The sequence below is a fragment of the Artemia franciscana genome, chromosome 11 (genome assembly GCF_032884065.1).
Source record: "Artemia franciscana chromosome 11, ASM3288406v1, whole genome shotgun sequence".
Taxonomy (NCBI): Eukaryota; Metazoa; Arthropoda; class Branchiopoda; order Anostraca; family Artemiidae; genus Artemia; species Artemia franciscana.
In genome coordinates, this window is record NC_088873.1 from 28,766,689 (window position 1) to 28,786,729 (window position 20,041).

Here is a 20,041-nt window from a genome sequence, read left to right on the forward strand (position 1 = left end):
ATTATTGGGAAGGTGGAGGGTGACATTACTTAGTAAATGCCAGTATCAGTTCCAAATTCTATGGTCATCAAGACTAAATAGCAATATGAAATGTTATTAAGTTATAAACTGTAATTCTTGCAGATTTATTCTCACTGAAGGTCCTAAACAGAAGCTTAATGCACCTTGTTGACACTGCTCTTCTCTCAAGGTCACGAAAGTATTTCAATAGTACTTTCTTTAACCTCCTTGTCTTAAAAGCACAACGCTTAAATATGTATAAAAATGAGTCATAGAAATCATCCCACTTTATTCAATACAGAGTTTCATATTCCACTGAAAACAAACCAAACATAACAAAGTGGACAAATAAATCAACTATTTCTTTTTAATCTGCTCATACTTTCCAGTCAAGTTACCTACAATCAAATGGCAAGAAGTATTCAACATGGCACATAGGTATTAGAAGTACAAAAATAACGGATTAGATGCAGAAGGTGCGAGTGTGGCAGTTTAGCAGACAAACCTGTGGAAATATTGTTTGTCGTCATTTCTTCGTATGAAAAGAGAAATTAATGTTGGAAAAAAAAATATGTGTGAATGCACTTAAAAAAAGAAAGTTGTCCTTTAGTATGTAGTCTTATTTTACGCAGTTTCTTTCATATCTGCAAGAAAACTAAAGCACCCAAGGGAAAATATTTTCTAATTCTTGCAAAACCGTTTATTCCTTTATGATTTGTTTATAAACAGATAATAAGAGTTAAAATCGTACAAATTATGCATAACGTTTTTTGTGCAAAAAAATCAATTATGGAGCGTTTAATGCATACCATTTTTCCTGTTGTGTCTTTTTTTTACACTTGTCATCACATACTGGAAAAAAATCGTGAGCAAAGTAAAAAATGGAAACAAAGGAAATTGTACTAAAGCCAAATTACAAGACTTTTTAAAGTAGTTTACAAAGTCAATTTTTTGTTCATGTAAACGATTTGAGCCGTTTTTCATACATGTGTTTTTCTCTAAAAAAAAATTCATATTCTTAACCGAAACAGTCAAATCAGGAGTAGTTTTGAGCTAAGCCACGCTTGGTTCAAATGGGGACATCATTGTCTAAAAAACTTACTTGATATATAAAAAGTTGTCAAAACACTCCAATAAACAAAAATAATAGCACAATATTAATGTCTTAAATATTAATTTATTAAAAACAAGTGTGTGTATTTGACAAATATCAATTGCTTCCATTTTTACTCAGGTCAGTACAACAAGTATTTATTTTGCCCACAAAATATTGACAAAATTTCAGAGCAAGCTACTCAGAAATTACCAATAGAACACAATTCCAAGCAAAAATCTAATCAGGGCCTCAGAAAACTGTCTTAGCTTCTGAGCTGCTGCGGTATAACCAGACAAAGGAATGACGAAACACGAACTACAAACCGATTTAACGAAAAAGACAAGAAAAAAAAACCGTTCATAACAAATTTTTCAAGGCGACAATAGAACATGACATCCAACAATAAAAATCAAGACAAAAAACTAGGCCATTTAGAATGAAAAAATAAACGTTATACCCTAGCCATACTGTAGTCGCACTTCTAAAAAAAAATTAGCGAAGAATAACTAATGCTCCCTACTCTTCGTTGATTTCAACGTCACCCTTGCAATACATATGATGACAATCTAATTAGCAAGAACAAAATATAAGAAATTAGAGACAGTTGAGGTGTATGCAAGCACTAAAACTATTTCTTTTATCGGATTTAGTATATAGTTGGAAAAACTGCAGTTCCAATTTTCTATCTTTTTTATAAATTTGTCTTCAAACTTTGCTCTTATTGGTTAATCGTTGATATTTTACTTGAAAGTTAACCGCCCAAATTAGTTATTAGGGAATAACTTATTTGCACAGTAGATGTGAGTACGTCTGATTTTCTTAAAAGTGTGACTATAGTGCGGCTCACACATCAAACAAGAGATAATTACTTCACTAACAAGAAGTACCATACTACCCAAAAAGACTCCACCAATAGAAAACCCATCGGTTTCCACACAGAGTTTGCTGCAACAGGTAGAGAGGTTATTATCCTTAATAAATCTTTCTAAGGAATATCTCTCCTTTTAAGACCTTTTACTTCAGGTTTTTCAAGTGCTAAAAATATTAAGTGTAACTGAACAACAGGTCCCAGAGAGCTATGCGCTTCAAGCTATTGAGAGTAATAGCAAGTGCTCAAGGAAAGAGGAAGGTTAAGGAATCACAGGAATGTTGAATTTGCAAAAAATTTTTGGTTAGAGAATTTGCAATCCGTGGGTACGTCGTCATGGTGAAGGACCTAATCTTTTTCCAGAGGGCAGATCTTTCCAGAGGTTAAGCCTTTTTCCATCGAATACATTCACGCAAACGTTAAGGGACACTTTTTTAATGTTTATGGTCGACTTTCTACCTCCTAGGGATGAATTAACGATGCAACATATACGTATGATTGAAAAAAAAAAACAAAACAACAACACTGTATTCACAACCGACTAACTTTGTCGCACATTCTTGTGGAGAGAGGGGAGAAGATTAATCCCAAAGATCATGATATATCAATATCATGACACCAAACAGTTTAACAGCAACCTTAAAAGGTGCAGTTTGGAAGTATTCCACAGCCAAGCCTTGAAATAAATAAAAATGATAACGAGGGGACGCAAAATTAGTGTAGGATGATTCACAGCCTAAAGGTAAGACTTATTAGATATAACCTCTCTATCTTCTTGTAGATGATATATAGATATACGACGACAATGATTATATATAACCCCTATAAGGCCACAGCTGTTTATAAGAAATTGCACTAAAATATTCTCATAGCCAATAAAAATATCTCCTAAAAAAACATGGTGTATTCTTCCTTATGATTCGTTATAATTGCTTTCCATTCAGACCAGTTCAACATTTTCTTGAACAAGTTATTGATCTTTCAAAAAAGAATCTATTAGTTTAAAAGATGTTTAACAATAGATTTAGAATGAATGTCTAAGTGTAGCTTTTAGACGTAACTTCAACTTTTTTTTAAGTACAGGGTTCACCATATCGGTACAAGGCATCATTGGGTACACAATCAACTTCAATTATAAGCGCAGGGATTAGGAATAAAGAACTCCTTTCAAGGCCACAACCAGGGGGGTTAGGAGGTTTGACCCTCCCCGCGAAATGTTTGCCCGGCTCGTAAAAACGTGACAAAATGAATATAAATAGATTTTTGATGAGTTTTTTGAAGTTTTTTGTAGCCCCTATCCAAAAAACACGTTTCGTAACCCCTCCCATCCAAAAAAAAAATCCTGGATACAACCCTGACTCGTTTCACAAACAATTTGTTTTCAATTAGACAATTAAACATTAGCCTAATCTAGACCCAACGAAATAGATTCTTAAAGTAAGAGCAATCGAATAATAGGCATTTCCTATCCAAAAAAAAAAAAATAACATTAAAAGCTAGACATGTGCAAAAATCCCCTATAGCTGGACTGCAACAAGGCATCTGTTTCGGACTTGAGATACTCGAGTCAAATTTAAGTTGATTTTAATTAAGTATTTTTTATAGCGATTTCAAAGAACTGTTTCATCGCGTGATATTAATTAAACAGCAAGAAATAATAAAGGTGTCGCCTTCTGCCACAGGGGATTACCCAAGACTCTCTTACGTGATACGACCTTGCACTATCATAAGGTACGCTATCCCTGAAAACTTTAGCACTTCAAAGTGATTTCAGGCTCATTTTGTGGCTTCGGTAAAAAAGTGAAACAAAATGAAGATTGAATAAATAATATCTTAGGCACATAGAATTATAACAAACCAAATAATGAAACTTAAAAAAGAAACTAGTCATCCGCTGGAAATGTAGCTTGTACTCCCGAGTGCAAATGGAAATATAAGCGTAGAATCAAGAAAAGAGCAGTTTACACAGTACTAAACTGCTGAATTAAATTTTTACCAAAATGTTCAATCACATAGTCATGGTAATACATCATAATACAAAGGGGCTGACCCAATATTATCCCCAACCATACGAACACATTACCAATACGAGGGCCAATCTTCCTTTCAATCCATAACGATACCATAGACATTGGAATCTAAAAGTAAAATAAAATCGGTAAAAATCAAAGCCTGTTTCTTCCATAGCACAACTACTACTTCAGTTTATTCCAAAGATATATTAAATTCAAGTATAATGCAACAGAAAAGACATTGTGTAGTTTATTTTTGCTGAGAGCATGTGATCCATAAGAGGCAAAGGGTAAATTTTACTTTTATAACAATTACTTCTGTCCATTAACTTAAATCCTTTGGTGTCCGAAAAAATGTAATCAAGTACCAGCAACTGCTAACAAGACAATACCTTGGTCTATCAATATAAATTTAGATGTCCATGCATTAATAAAATTCTGCAAAAAATAAGGTTTATATGATTAAGCCGTCTCATAAATAAGCTGATAAGTCATGGCATGAAGGAAAAAGGCGAAAAGAATCATGATGTTTTATAATAGAATGAAAATAGCAAGAACGAAAAAGAAGACAAAATTAGGCTGTTGCTTACATCTTACGTCACGTTTGTTAACCGTTTCGTTCTATGTACTTCAATTTCTTTAAATTATCTTTATTCGATTTGAATCGCCTTTTTTGAAATGGATTAACTGGTAATTGCACAGTACTGGTTCACACAAAAATGAACTAATCAATGAATCTAAGGAAAAAGCTATAAATCCAAACATATAATGCAAAACAGAACAACAGAATACATAAAGAAAATTCAGGCTATGTAATGCTTATAGCTTTCTACAGGGGGAATAACAATCTTGAAGATGTTGCTTCCTGTTCTCCAATTAAGGGGGACATGTACGCCCTTAAGCAAAAAACCAAACAGCTTTTTTCCCCGAAGAACTGTTGACTCACCAAATACTTCATCCACTTTTAGGCTTATAAAGCTTCCTAAAACCTCAGATCATTTTCAAAACATTTCTACTTAGAACTTTAATTAAGAGATAAATCTTTTCTTGGACGATTACAAACACACAACATTTTATAGACGAAAAAATTTGAAAGTTTGATGTTAGATCCTATTGGCTAACAATTTTATTGCCTCTCCCTTTTTTATAAGAGAAAAATACTATCGTGGTAGTAGTTTATGGAATAAACTAGAAACATAGAAAACGAGGAGAGAAAAGGGAAAGTTTAAACTTAAAGTTTAAGTACCACCATTAATTCAAGTAAATAAAAAAACAATTAAAGTTTTTCGAACTAGAAGTAAGGAGCAACATAAAAACTTAAAACGAACGGAAATTATTCTTTATATGAGGGGGGCTGACGCTTCCTCAATCCTTGCTCCTTACCCTGAAGTCGTAAAGTTCTTTAAAAATACATCTCATTCAAATTCTACGGCCCTTGTGTTTGAGCCGTCTTTCTCACAGAATTGTGACAAAAAGTCAAACTTTAGCGCAAAGAACGAGGGCTGGGGAATAGACAGCCCCACTCATATATGGAGTAATTTCTGTTTGTTTTAATGTTGCTCCTTTCTTTCAGTAAAATAAGACTTGTTTTTATTTTATTTAATTTCTGACCATGTTTCATATCGAGCAATGAAATTGCATTCACCCACCCCCCGTGTCAAATTTCCCCTATAAAAATCCCCCCGAAAACTCGTCTCCCCCAAAAAATTCCAACTTAGAAAATCCCCCTGCATAAAATACTCACCCCCCCCCCAAAAAAAGGCCGTATACTTCCCAATAAAAAATACTATATTTAAACAATTGGCAAATTCTGTAACTTAAAGCCCTTTCCCAAAAGGCTAAGGGGAGTCACGTCATTCCCAAAGCATGGTTATTGGACCTTTTTACTATGGTGAATCAGACAGCTATCTGAAAATTTTAATCAAATGTCTTTGGGAAAAAAGGGGCATGGGGAGGGGGCTAGCTGCCCTCAATCTTTCTGGTCACTTAAAATGTGCACTAGAACTTCTGATTTCTGATCAAATGAGCCCTCTCACGATCTTCTAGGATCACTGGTTCGGTAAAATTACTTCTGTGAAAAAAAAATAAATAAACACCCATCCATGATCTTTCTTCTAGCAAAAATGCAAAATTTCTCATTTTTGTAGATAGGAGGTTGAAACCTATAAAATATTGTTCTCAGATGCGCTGAATCTGAAAATATGATTTTCTTTAAAATTGCTTGACTTTTCGGGGGTGTTTCCTCCTTTTAAAAAAATCGAGAAATTTTCTCAGTCTTACAGCTTTTGATAGGTAGCATTAAAATCAATGAGCTTTATCAATTTAGAATCAGCATAAAAAGCTAATTCTTTTAATGTATCTATTATTATATAAATCCTACTTTTAAAGATTGTGTTACAATTGAGCTGAGCCCTTACCTTACAGTTCGCTAACACGAACCGCTTGATATGTATTACAATAACTAAATTTCCAATCCTCACGTTGGAGACAAGGCAGGCTTCTGTCGCAAATTTTGTGATTTCAGCAATAATTTTATCCAGATAAATGTAGCATTCTCTGTCATTATTATTTCAATTCTTTTTTTGTTTACTTTTTTTTATTCATTTTTACGTTGATTCACCTAAGTCAAAGTTAGCAAGAGTGGTAAGGATCAGATTCAAGATTCTTAACATAAACACTTGGACAAAACAAAACTCTTATATCTACTTCCCCCCAAAAGGCTTTATGGCCTGAGACCTAGGAAATCCACCCAAATAAAAATACCTAATATCCTAAATAACAGATAATAATTACAAAGAACACACATCTTTTCTGGCTTATGAGAACAATTAATTTCCAAGAATCAGGTTTAAAAATAGAAATAGAGAATAAACCAGTTTTTTTTTTTTTTTTTTTAGCTGGAAAATTTTTGTTCTATTAGGCCTAGCATTTTCTAAGATAATAGCTTCAATATTTTGTCGAAAGTCAGGTACCGAACTTAGAAAAAAACGTTAGTCAAATGAGAAATCTTTTTTTTTCAGGTGGTACATGTCAAATGTTGATTTAGTGCCAGTACTCTGGGCATTATACCATTATAAAATTACCTTTCACAAATTCTAATCCAAATTTCTATCAGACAAAAAAAAAAAAAAAAAAAAAAATAGACAACTAGCATACAACTAAAGGATGATTCTAGAGTTTTATCTTTGCACCTATTTATCCCCCCCCCACAATTCTTCAACACCTAATAAATAGGCCTCACAAACGAAATTAATTCGCCTAATGTAAACTATCTTAACAAATCGTAGCTTCTCCTCTGCCTGAGCACAGCGGGAAACAGCCTAAAAGCTATTTATATATATATATATATATATATATATATATATATATATATATATATATATATATATATATATATATATATATATATATATATATAGCAATTGCTATTTATATGAAAGCTATATATATATGCACGTAGCCTTTACTTAAAACTACTTTAAAATATTAGAATTCCCCGTCAATTTTCTTAGTGGTAGTTTACAAACGTTTAACAAAGACAAAATCGCACGTATCTATTACATAAAATTTATCCTAGATTTCGCTCCCCTGAGGATCTAATTTAATTTTTCGCTATTAAAAAAGTAGTACAAATCAAAGGTAAATCCCTATGCTAGCATTGAGTAAAAAAAGAAGAAAAAAAACACGATGAAGTGAAACATTGATATTTGTACACACTTACCTGAGAGAGCATACCAAGAAAAGCCCATGCTTTAAACATTCGAAGAGGGACACTGACTAGATATTCGTGAAAAAAGGCTGAAAGCATAAATACAGCCACAGCCGATACAAATTTATTGTACCCTCTGCTTACAAGAGGCATATATAGATGCCTGGAAATAGAAAAATCGTAAATCTATAGGAGCATATATATATATATATATATATATATATATATATATATATATATATATATATATATATATATATATATATATATATATATATATATATATATATATATATATATATATATATATATATATATATATATATATATATATATATATATATATATATATATATATATATATATGGGACATTGACTAGATATTCGTGAAAAAAGGCTGAAAGCATAAATACAGCCACAGCCGATACAAATTTATTGTACCCTCTGCTTACAAGAGGCATATATAGATGCCTGGAAATAGAAAAATCGTAAATCTATAGGAGCATATATATATATATATATATATATATATATATATATATATATATATATATATATATATATATATATATATATATATATATATATATATATATATACATATATACATATATACATATATATATATATATATATATATATATATATATATATATATATACATATATACACATATATATATATATATATATATATATATATATATATATATATATATATATATATATATATATATAATATATATATATATATATATATATATATATATATATATATATATATATATATAAATGGCTATTTCCGAGCACTTGTTAAAACACAAAATAGAAGAAAATTACCACTTAAGTTTTAATGACCCTAGTTAAAATTTGTAATAAGTTTCCAACGTATTTTCAGCTCCGTGATTCCTTTTATCAGCAAAAAGAAGGGCTACCAATGGGAACACCTTTCTCTGGACAACTGACGAATATTTCTGTCGAGTATTTCGAAAATTAGGCATTAAGTTCATATTTTTTTAACATATCTATTGGGGTTGCTACATGGATAACGGAATTTCAATTTGGAATTATGCGGAAAGTGAAATTCGTTTTTTTTTTTTTTTACATCATCTTAATACTTATGATAGTAATTTGCGGTTTACCCTACAAATTGAAAACAAACTACCGTTTTTAGATATGTTAGTTATTCGTAGTACTGATAAGCAGAATTTTACTATCTATAGAAACCAATGCAAAACAATAGAGAAAAGTTCTTTTAAAAACATTTTTAGTTTCCAAAGTTCGCATTTTATATATATTTCGCATATATATTTTATATATATATATATATATATATATATATATATATATATATATATATATATATATATATATATATATATATATATATATATATATATATATATATATATATATATATACATATATATATATATATATATATATATATATATATATATATATATATATATATATATATATATATACATATATATATATATATATATATATATATATATATATATATATATATATATATATATGTATATATATATATATATATATATATATATATATATATATATATATATACGAATGTTAAAATATTTTTATTATTCAAAGGAATAAAGATGTACTTGATTTATATGTCAAAGGTCTGAAAAAATTCGTTAAGAGCCTAAATCTTGGTTTTTGCAAATAACGTCATGTACTATGTTAGTACATAATATAAGCATTTCGTATAACATCATATAAGCATTTTCTTATATGATACTAGCTGTTGGGGTGGCGCTTTGCGCCATCCCAACACCTAGTTAGTGGGGGCGCTTCGGGCCCCCCCCCCAAGCCCCCCCCCCCGCGCGCGTAAGTCGTTACGCGCCATATTAGTTACGCGCCATTGTAGTTGTGTCCCTGTGTCCCACCTGTGAATATAGATATATATATATATATATATATATATATATATATATATATATATATATATATATATATATATATATTTTTAACTACGTAAAACTTGTGAATATACAACATTCTTGGCTGTGCATATAAATAGATTGTCAGGTTTACCGACTCTTGAACATGCAACATATAATTGTCCATGGGAAAAACAATCTGTATTCAGATCTATACCTCATTATTTTAATTATTGCCCTTGAGCTTTGTTGATGGTGATTGCTAATCGAACATTCCCTGTGTCCCCGTCGTCATTTATATATCCCCCTATGCCCCCCGGCGTCCCCGTTGTTGTTGTTTCCCTGTGTCCAAGTCGTCATTTGTGTCCCGGTGTCCCAGTCTGTAATTTCTCTTTGAGTGTCGCGGTCGTCATTTATATTCCCTGTGTCCCGGCCCCCTGTGCCCCCCGGCGTCCCCTTTGTTGTTGTTTCCCTGTGTCCCGGTCGTCATTTGTGTCCCGGTGTCCCAGTCTGTAATTTCTCTTTGAGTGTCGCGGTCGTCATTTATATTCCCTGTGTCCCAGTCGTCATTTGTGTCCCGGTCTGTAATTTCTCTTTGAGTGTCCTGGTCGTCATTTATATTCCCTGTGTCCCGGTCGTCATTTGTGTCCCGGTGCTTTGTTGATGATGATTGCTAATCGAACATTCCTTGTGTCCCGGTCGCTTTCTCTTTGAGTTTCCCGGTCGTCATTTATATTTCCTATGTCCCGGTGTCCCGGTCGTCATTTGTGTCCCGATGTCCCGGTCTGTAATTTCGTCAGTCGACAAACATGACGTCAGTCGACACACAAACATGACGTCACTCGACACACAGACAACTTATATTTATATATATAGATAGATATAGATACGTCAGTTGACAAACATGACGTCAGTCGACACACAAACATGACGTCAGTAGACAGACACACAGACAAACAACTTATTTTTATATATATACTAGCTGTTGGGGTGGCGCTTCGTGCCACCCCAACACCTAGTTGGTGGGGGCACTTCGCGCCCCCCAAGCCCCCCCGCGCGCGAAAGTCGTTACGCGCCATTGTAGTTGTGTCCCACCTGCGAATATATATATATATATATATATATATATATATATATATATATATATATATATATATATATATATATATATATATATATATATATATATATATATATATATATATATATATACTACGTAAAACTTGCGAATATACAACATTGTTGGCTGTCACATTGTCTGTGCATATAAATAGATTGTCAGGTTTACCGACTCTTGAACATGCAACATATAATTGTCCATGGGAAAAACAATCTGTATTCAGATCTATACCTCATTATTCTAATGGTTGCCCTTGAGCTTTGTTGATGGTGATTGCTAATCGAACATTCCCTGTGTCCCCATCGTCATTTATATATCCCCCTGTGCCCCTCGGCGTCCCCTTTGTTGTTGTTTCCCTGTGTCCCGGTCGTCATTTGTGTCCCGATGTCCCAGTCTGTAATTTCTCTTTGAGTGTCGCGGTCGTCATTTATATTCCCTGTGTCCCGGTCGTCATTTTTGTCCCGGTCGTCATTTGTGTTCCGGTGTCCCGGTCTGTAATTTCTCTTTGAGTGTCCTGGTCGTCATTTATATTCCTTGTGTCCCGGTCGTCATTTGTGCCCCGGTGCTTTGTTGATGGTGATTGCTAATCGAACATTCCTTGTGTCCCGGTCGCTTTCTCTTTGAGTGTCCCGGTCGTCATTTATATTCCCTATGTCCCGGCCCTCGGCGTCCCCGTTGTTGTTGTTTCCCTGTGTCCTGGTCGTCATTTGTGTCCCGGTGTCCCAGTCTGTAATTTCTCTTTGAGTGTCGCGGTCGTCATTTATATTCCCTGTGTCCCGGTGTCCCGGTCGTCATTTGTGTTCCGGTGTCCCAGTCTGTAATTTCTATTTGAGTGTCCTGGTCGTCATTTATATTCCCTGTGTCCCGGTCGTCATTTGTGTCCCGGTGCTTTGTTGATGGTGATTGCTAATCGAACATTCCTTGTGTCCCGGTCGCTTTCTCTTTGAGTGTCCCGGTCGTCATTTATATTCCCTATGTCCCGGTCGTCATTTATGTCCCGATGTCCCGGTCTGTAATTTCGTCAGTCGACAAACATGACGTCAGTCGACACACAAACATAACGTCAGTCGACACACAAACATAACGTCACTCGACACACAGACACACAGACAACTTATTTTTATATATATAGATAGATCATGCATAGAATAATTAAGATTGTTTAGTTTCCAACACATCAGTTATCTATTCAATATACACAGTTCTTTTTAATCTAATCAACCACGTATGCAACTGTCATCACAAGGAGTATTTCAACAGAATCAAAAGTCCTTATTTCACTCCAAGCTGTAATTTAAGGTAATTTAAGGTATAATGTCTGCTGGAAGGCCCAAACAACGAAAATTTACAGTTGCAGTTACTATAAATGGTGATTCTTTGGAACCAACACCTGAACTATCAAACCTGATAAGATGTGAAAATCGGCAACCTGGACCATCAATTGCGACAACACCAATACGGGCAGTTAAAGCAAAGGTCATTGCTAAATTGTGTGAAGTAATAAGAATCCAAAAATGTGTCAAAAATGGAGAGCAAAGAAACGGGCGGTTAGAAGTTATGCAAAAACGTCAATTAGAGCGTGTCAAAAATAAAAATGAAGAGCAAAGACAAACGCGGTTAGAAGACATGCGACACCGAGCATGTAAGCGAGCCAAAAATGAAAGTGAATAGCAAAAACACACGCGGTTAGAAGAAAAGTGGTGGCGAGTCAAAAATAAAAATGAAGAGAAAAGACATACTCGGTTAGAAGACATGCGACACCGAGCATATGAGCTATACAATCGGGTTGCAGCGGTAGCGGCATTACAGCTAAAAGCGCATTACGGCTTTCATATTCCAATAAAATGACTCTTGTTCTTTTTTCCATTGATGGAAAGTTTTTGGCTCAGTTTTGTCTATGTCAAGACGAAGTTCTTCTAAAAACCCCAAAAATTTCCTATCTTTTACATTCATAAGATTAAAAGCAATGGAGAACATAAATAATAACTGAATATATTAAGTTCTTTACGCACCCATAGAACGAACTACGGTCCAAATAGCCTATGAACATTTAAAACAACTAAAATCTTTCAAATCAACTCTTTCTGTAGAAGTTACCATTTTAACCCTTCCAAAGAAGGGTGCGATGTGGTAATGAAAAAGCCAAGGCACTTAAAGGTTCGAAAAAATGAAGAAAGAAACTAATAATAATAACTACTGTTCTTATGATTTAGTCTTTTTTAAGATCCCACATATGTCATTTTAATGGAGATTTTTACACTACATTCAAAAACACAATCAGAATGTTTCCATCGTCTCCAGTTTGGCGTCATAATTTTTAAAATTCCATGGCTAAGGAAAACTTCAAATGTTCGGGTTTTTGAATGAAGTTCTATTAAGATAATTAAAAGTTCTGTTTGAATATATTAATAATCCAAACAATAAAAGAACAAATTTCAGAACATTGTCCATAAAATACTCCCTCGCCCAAATGAATAATAATGCCAGATTAATTAGCCATTTCTGTGTCGATTGGCCGTTAACTACGTAATTGAATGTATCCCAAAATCTTTCGTTCTTAAATCTTTTTACTTAGGTTGACCTTTATACCTATCAGATGTATTAAAATTTTGTCAGTTTATGATCAACCATTTTTTAGATCGGTACAATATATTCTTTATCCAAAAAATTATTATTAAGCTTGAACTAACCATAAAAAACACACAACAAAAACATTCCCACACAATTTCCTGAATTTTATAACCAAAATTAAGCTAAAAACACACTTCGAACATCATTACGCGAAAAATGATGGTGGTCAAAACAATGTAAATACATTTTTCAGGCTCAGCATAATAACGTACATTATCCCAAAAAAGCTGCCTTGAATAAAGATCATGTTTTCCGCTGTAATCAAAATAATATAAATACCTTAGGCAGTGCAATAGCGCTGCCTAAGTAAAGAGCGATGTGAGCACAATTTATTATTATTATTATTATTATATTTTTTTTGGTTTTAGACCAGGGCACTTCATATAGAAGGAGTTGTCATAGACACTTCGAAAAGGGCTCATTCAATAGAAAATTGAAAGGGCTAGTGCACTTTTAATAAAAAAAGCGATTGGAGGGCAAACAGCTCTTCCCCACGCTAATTGTTTCCACAAACACATCTAATCAAAATTTTGAGATAACGATTTTGTTCAAAAATAGTCCAAAGATCACATAACAATGCCTTTGGCGTTGACTAAATCCCCCAGAGCCAGAGGAAAGGGGTTGCAAGTTATGCCTCGGGGGTATATAACATTTTTATGAAAGCGGTGGTCGTGTGAACTTTAGGGAAGGCACATTTGATTGGAAATGTATAGTTCTAGTTCCCTTTTAAGACCTTATGGAAGGAAAATATCCCTCCCTCCTTCACATCCACTTTTCCTCAAACGCATTCGATCAAAACTATGAAATGGTTATTTTGTTACAAAAAGTCCAAAGAACATACAACAATGTCTTCAGGATGGGCAGAACCCTCTGGAACCCAAGGGCAAGGGTTTTAAGTTATGCCCCGGTTCATATGAGGTTTTTATGGAACAGGTGGTCGTATAAACTTTGGATCGGATGTGGCTCCTTTGATTGAAAGCTTTAGTGCCCTTTTTAAGAGTCAAAAGTGAATATAGTGTAATCAGCCCCCTCCCCCTCATGCCAGTCATTCCCCAAAGCCCATCCGATCAAAATTCTAAAACAGCTATTTTGTTCAGCATTTTTGAAAGGTCCAGTAATTATGTCTTTGGGGATGTCAACCTCCCCAGATTCCTCAGGACAAGGGCTGTAAATTAAAAATCCGTGCGTTATTTACATATAGTATATGTTATTGAGAAAAGTATGCATGTTTGATCTTTACTTTCCAAGAAGACGAAGAGCATTCAGGTGAGCCTTTCAGAGAATGTTGAGGAGAGTGTTGAACTAAATAAAAAAACGTTATGTGTATACGAATTGTATAAAGGCCGAAATTCAGGAATGACTGTGTATATTAATTTGAAACTTTCAGGAAATGATAAGGGCGATGATAAAAGGGAATGTTTTTATGCTACTAATACTGCTACAACTAACACTAAATCAAAATTTGAACTAAATCAAAAGATGCTATGTGCATGCACATTGTCAGAAGAGCGTATCTAAAGAATTGATTTGGGCGTTAAGTTGGAACTTTCAGAGAATGCTTAAAGGGGAACATCATCTGTCCAAAAGGCAATATGTTAGTACTGCTACTGTTACTAGTGCTATCGCTATTACATTTAATACTTTAAATAGTAATATCAATACTACTACTGTGACTACTATTACAACTATGCCTAAGGATATGAGCGTGAAATTTACAAGGAATTATGAAGAGGGAAGGTGAACTGAATCACAATACGCCACCAGTAAGAAGGTGGTCAAAAGAGCTTAACAACAATATCCTAGGATTAGTTTGGTCTCTGTAGCTGAAGCTAACTAGGCTGGCTGTGGTAGATGTTGAACTAGCCAAAGAAATACTGCTTCTGCTCATACTACTACCACAGCTACTATTATTACTACTTCTACTACTACTACTGCTATTAAAGCTAAGGCTACTACTATTAATTCTACTGCTACTACTACTGCTATTAAAACTAAAGGTACTCAGATGAAAATTTGGGATATAATAATAACAATAATTTATTTATAACCCACAAAATACATAAAGCAGTGGAGTAAACACACAAAAAAAGAAAAAAACAAGAAAAAAACATAACAACATACAACATAAATAAATTACCTCAATTCAAAAAAATGGCCAAAGAGGGTCAAAAACACCAATCATTTTCTGAGTTTTAAGAGATATATCTGTAGATAATTGTTTCAGTCGCGAGGGCGCATCAACAATGTCAAATTTAGAAACGACTTTACGATTCCGATACCACCGAGACAGACGCAGCAAATACTTGCAATACTTAAAATATCCTGAGCTTATTTTCTTTGTATCCTTCTTGCGAAAGAGGAAAGTAAAACCAGAAAGATAAAAAACAGTAGGAGTAAAAAAACTAGAAAAAAGACGGTATAGTCCTTTTCGGTTATACCGACCACGATTTGGTGAATTTTTTCCGTAACCAACTCGCATACTTTTCAGCATGCTGGACGTAATAGCGGAGCAAGTAGACGAAAGTGACGTGGAAAAAGAGAGACCCAACCATTTAATACTTACTGAACATGGTATAGTTGAAGAACCCAAGCAAACAGGTGATGCTGGTGGAGGACTCCCAAAATATAAAAACTCACATTTGGAGGCATTAACTGAAAGGCCTACTGTGCGGCTGAAAGTGTGGCTGATAGCCGGTCAAAGTTGGTAATTAGACTATGTTTTGTCTGGCTAAGAAGCAGAACATCATCAGCATATGTAAAAGTGACTAATGCCTAAATTATCATTGTAAAAAATTGACGGTTGAAGACGTCGAAGACATGACGCTAAAACACACTTAAATATGCTCGGGGACAACACGGCACCTTGCCTAACGCCTTTTTTAACAGGAATATACTCCCCTACAATACCATTCCACTTCACCCTAACTGAAGAATTAGCATATCAATACTTAAGCACGGAAACAATAGAACACAGTCCATACCTTTCCTAAAACCAAGCTGGAAGGGCGTAAAATTGCACTTGGAGTTAATGGCCGGTAGCAGTACATATTCAAATAGCTTACTAATTATTGAAACCGTATGGAACTAAGTCAAACAAGAGCTAAGAGCTCATATGGCACTTGTGACGAGGCAAGAAGAGCTAAGAGCCAAGAGATTATATGGTATGAGCTCTAACAAAATTCTATGAACCAATAGATAGATTTAAAAGGAAAATAAGAGGCTTAATGTCGGTCAGGATTTAAAATAAGAGCTCTGAGTCACGAAGTCCTTCTAAATATCAAAATTCATTAAGATCCGATCAACCACTCATAAGTTATAGATACCTAATTTTTTCTAGTTTTTCCTCTCCCTTTAGCCCCCCCCCCCAGATGGTCAAATCTGGGAAAACGACTTTATCAAGTCAATTTGTGAAGCTCCCTGACACGCCTACCAATTTTCATCGTTCTAGCACGTCCAGAAGCACCAAACTCGCCTAATCACTGAACCCCTCCCCCCAACTCCCCCAAAGGGAGCGAATCCAGTACGGTTCCGTCAATCACGTATCAAGGACATTTGATTATTCTATCCACCAAGCTTCATCCCGATTCCTCCACTCCAAGTGTTTCCCAAGATTTCCCCCTCCAACTCCCCCCAATGTAAAAAAAAAACTGGTCGGGATTTGAAATAAGAGCTCTGAGACATGAATTCCATCTAAATATCAAATTTCATTAAGATCCGATCACCTCTTCGTAAGATAAAAATACCCCAGTTTTCACGTTTTCCAAGAATTCCGGTCCCCCCCCCCCCCAACTCCCCCAATATCACAGGATCTGGTCGGAATTTAAAATTAGAGCTTTAAAGAACACGATCCTTCTAAATATCAAATTTTATTAAGATCTGGTCACCCTTTCGTAAGTTACATATACCTCAATTTTCAAAATTACCCCCCTCCCCCCAACTCCACCAAAGAGAGCATATCCGGTCCGGTTATGTCAGTCACGTATCTTAGACAGGTTTTTATACCCCCCATCCAGTTTCATCCTGATCTCACCGCTTTAAGTATTTTTTCGTTTAAGTTCGTTTTTTTCGTTTTAAGTTTCATTTACTTATTGATATATTTGTGGTAGTTTTACCCTTGGAAGACTACTTGACTTTCTTTCTGCTCATTTTTGCCTTAATGGAGCTTTTTACTTTTCTTTGAAAAACTTGTTTTGAGGAAAAAGTTTCGTAAAACACGTAACACGTAAAAAAAACTTTCATAGCTAAGAAATTGAAAGCTTGACAATGACAACATTCCTAGCAGATCTTTTTACAATTTTCAACTTTTAGTTAAAACGTTGGGAACTCTCAAGAAGAAGCTTACAGGTAATAGAACTTCTACAAAGGAAATAATCCAACAAACAAACAAAAAATCTATTTTTTTAAACTTAAATAATTATTTTGGATTTATGTTATTACCTATTATTATTTTTCTCTGAATCCCCGGCATAGCTCAAATTTTTGGAACAAGCCATAGTGGAAAGGATCATAAGAGACTACCATCTATCTCACTGGAATATTTTTACATGTGGTTTTAGTATGGTATTATATCTTGTGCAGATGCATAAAATCTTTCATCACAACCGGATCTTACCTTAACGCCCATCGATGGGCAGGCATATTCCATGATCTCCAAAAAACATCAATATTATTGGAATTCCACCAATCAAGATAAAATTCACGATCTGCAAATCTTGTTACTTCGGCGACCATATTCAAATATGAATGAAAGACAAGGTAAAACCAAATGAGCCATATCAAGTGATTTGGAATCTAAGAAAAAAAAAACATGTTGTGAACGAATTACACACAGTAGGCCTAACCAAAGCGGGAAAAAAACTTGCATTCTTAAATGCACTCAGTGATTTTTGGAAATGTGTGTGTGTGTATGTTTACTGTTATATCCGATTACAAATCATTGTTCTACAAATAGACATGAGATTCAAAGACAAAAGAAAAATTCCAAATTGCATCAATAATTTCAAAGCTACTGTTTATTTAAGTTGCTGTATACAAAAAAAAAGATAACGAATCTTGGATTACCGTTTTCTGCAATCTAGGATTATTTTGCAGGAATATGAAGATTTACTACTTTTTTCTCCTTTTTTAAATCAGCACTAAAATTTGCAAAGAATTTTGAGAGAAGATGTGGTGAGCCAATTCCCTCTTCTATTTCCCTCGGACCATCACGTGTATGAGTGACATCTAACTCTACGCACATTTATGAATGAACCAAAAGATAAATTTAGACATAAAGATTATACCAAAAATAAGAGCTTGGAAAGCAAAACAAATACCTAATTCAACCTCTATTTAGTTCAAAGATATGCTATAAACGACATACATCTGAACAAACTTAACAAGAAGATCGCAAACAAAATACATGTTTGATTTGATCCAAAACGGAGCTCCGAGAAATAATGATATACTGCTATTTCCTTTGGTCTATTTGACTGGAGCTTTATTAGAATTACAAAGAAACACACAATAAAGTAATTCACCTTCATAAAATTTTCAAGAGTCTTACCGATAACTTTAGAAGTCTTTCTGTGGCAGCAAGCAGGTCCATGTTCTGAAATAAAGAAAATGGTCATTTGTTTTGTAGATATTTTGCTGAAAATACAGGACTCGATTAAACATTTTTCGGTTCGGTTGTGCTTAGCCGGAAATGTAAACAGTCTGGTAGATTTTTTTTTCACGATTGATTTTTTTTCAAGACCAAAGTCAATCTTTTTCCCAAAATCATTTCTATGCATCGTGTGCTCAAAAGAGGAAAAATAGCAGTTTTTAAATTGAGTGGACAGTCAGCTATTTAATGGAATTTTGTATATCGATATGCTTACCTATTTCAAATACAAAAATAATGCACTATCAGCAGAATTAGCAATACCCACTTGAATATTTTCAAAAGAAGTACAAAAGAAAAAAAATTAACAGTTATGAATTCTCTGGCCGATCAGTGTTTAAATAAGTGCATCATACCAGAAATAATATTTTAAAGCGGCAAGATAAGCTTTGGTAAAACCAACAAACAATATTGGATGCGAATCATTACTTCACTGTCCTTTGGAAGTCACTGAAGACTGTCAGTGACTTCTATGTTCTTGTTTCAGAACTTTTGCCAATTTAGCTGCTGAGATCCATAAGGCGGCATGTGACATTTTTTATTTGATATATATTCTAAGCCCGTTCTATTAAACAAAATAATTTAAAGCGATCTGATTTCTTACATCATATTCAGTTCTCAAGATAATTACAAATTTGGGATATCAAAATCGTTTATACCGAAACTTTTGGTATGAAAATGTATCTTGCCTTATAGATTTTCATAAATCTTAAGATAAACAAGAAACTTCCACTACAAATAAGAGGTTGTTAAAAAAAAAAATTGGGAATGGAAAACGTGTGTTTAGTCTTTCACTCACCTTTAAAAATTATTATGCTCGGTTTCGAGTTAGCACAGCCCTTTGGATTTACCACCTCCTCACCCCCTCTCCACTCCTTCTCATCGCCAGATTAGCAAAGCTAAGAATTCGGACGACTAATAAGCACCAGGTGGTAGATCAGGCGGTAGGGCAAGAAATTCTATGCTGCATTAAGAACAAAGTGACAAAGGAGCAGATACAAGCAACTTTCTTCTGCTTTTATAATGTCGTTTCAATGCCGTTCTCT

The 20,041-nt window shown here is 34.1% G+C and overlaps 1 protein-coding gene across 2 annotated transcripts in view; it reads right to left on the reverse strand.

Annotated features, from left to right (window-relative positions):
* Positions 1–269: 269 nt before the first annotated feature.
* The window catches only part of LOC136033058 (diacylglycerol O-acyltransferase 1-like), a 96,275-nt gene continuing 76,503 nt past the window's right edge, over positions 270–20,041 (reverse strand). For both annotated transcript variants that reach the window (XM_065713645.1, XM_065713646.1), the window contains 4 exons: positions 18,897–18,941; positions 17,964–18,142; positions 7,698–7,848; positions 270–4,102 (listed from right to left, as the gene is read on the reverse strand). In XM_065713645.1, the coding sequence (XP_065569717.1) occupies positions 3,926–4,102; positions 7,698–7,848; positions 17,964–18,142; positions 18,897–18,941 (552 nt within the window). In that variant the 3' untranslated portion in view covers positions 270–3,925. The remainder of the gene's footprint in view (positions 4,103–7,697; positions 7,849–17,963; positions 18,143–18,896; positions 18,942–20,041) is intronic.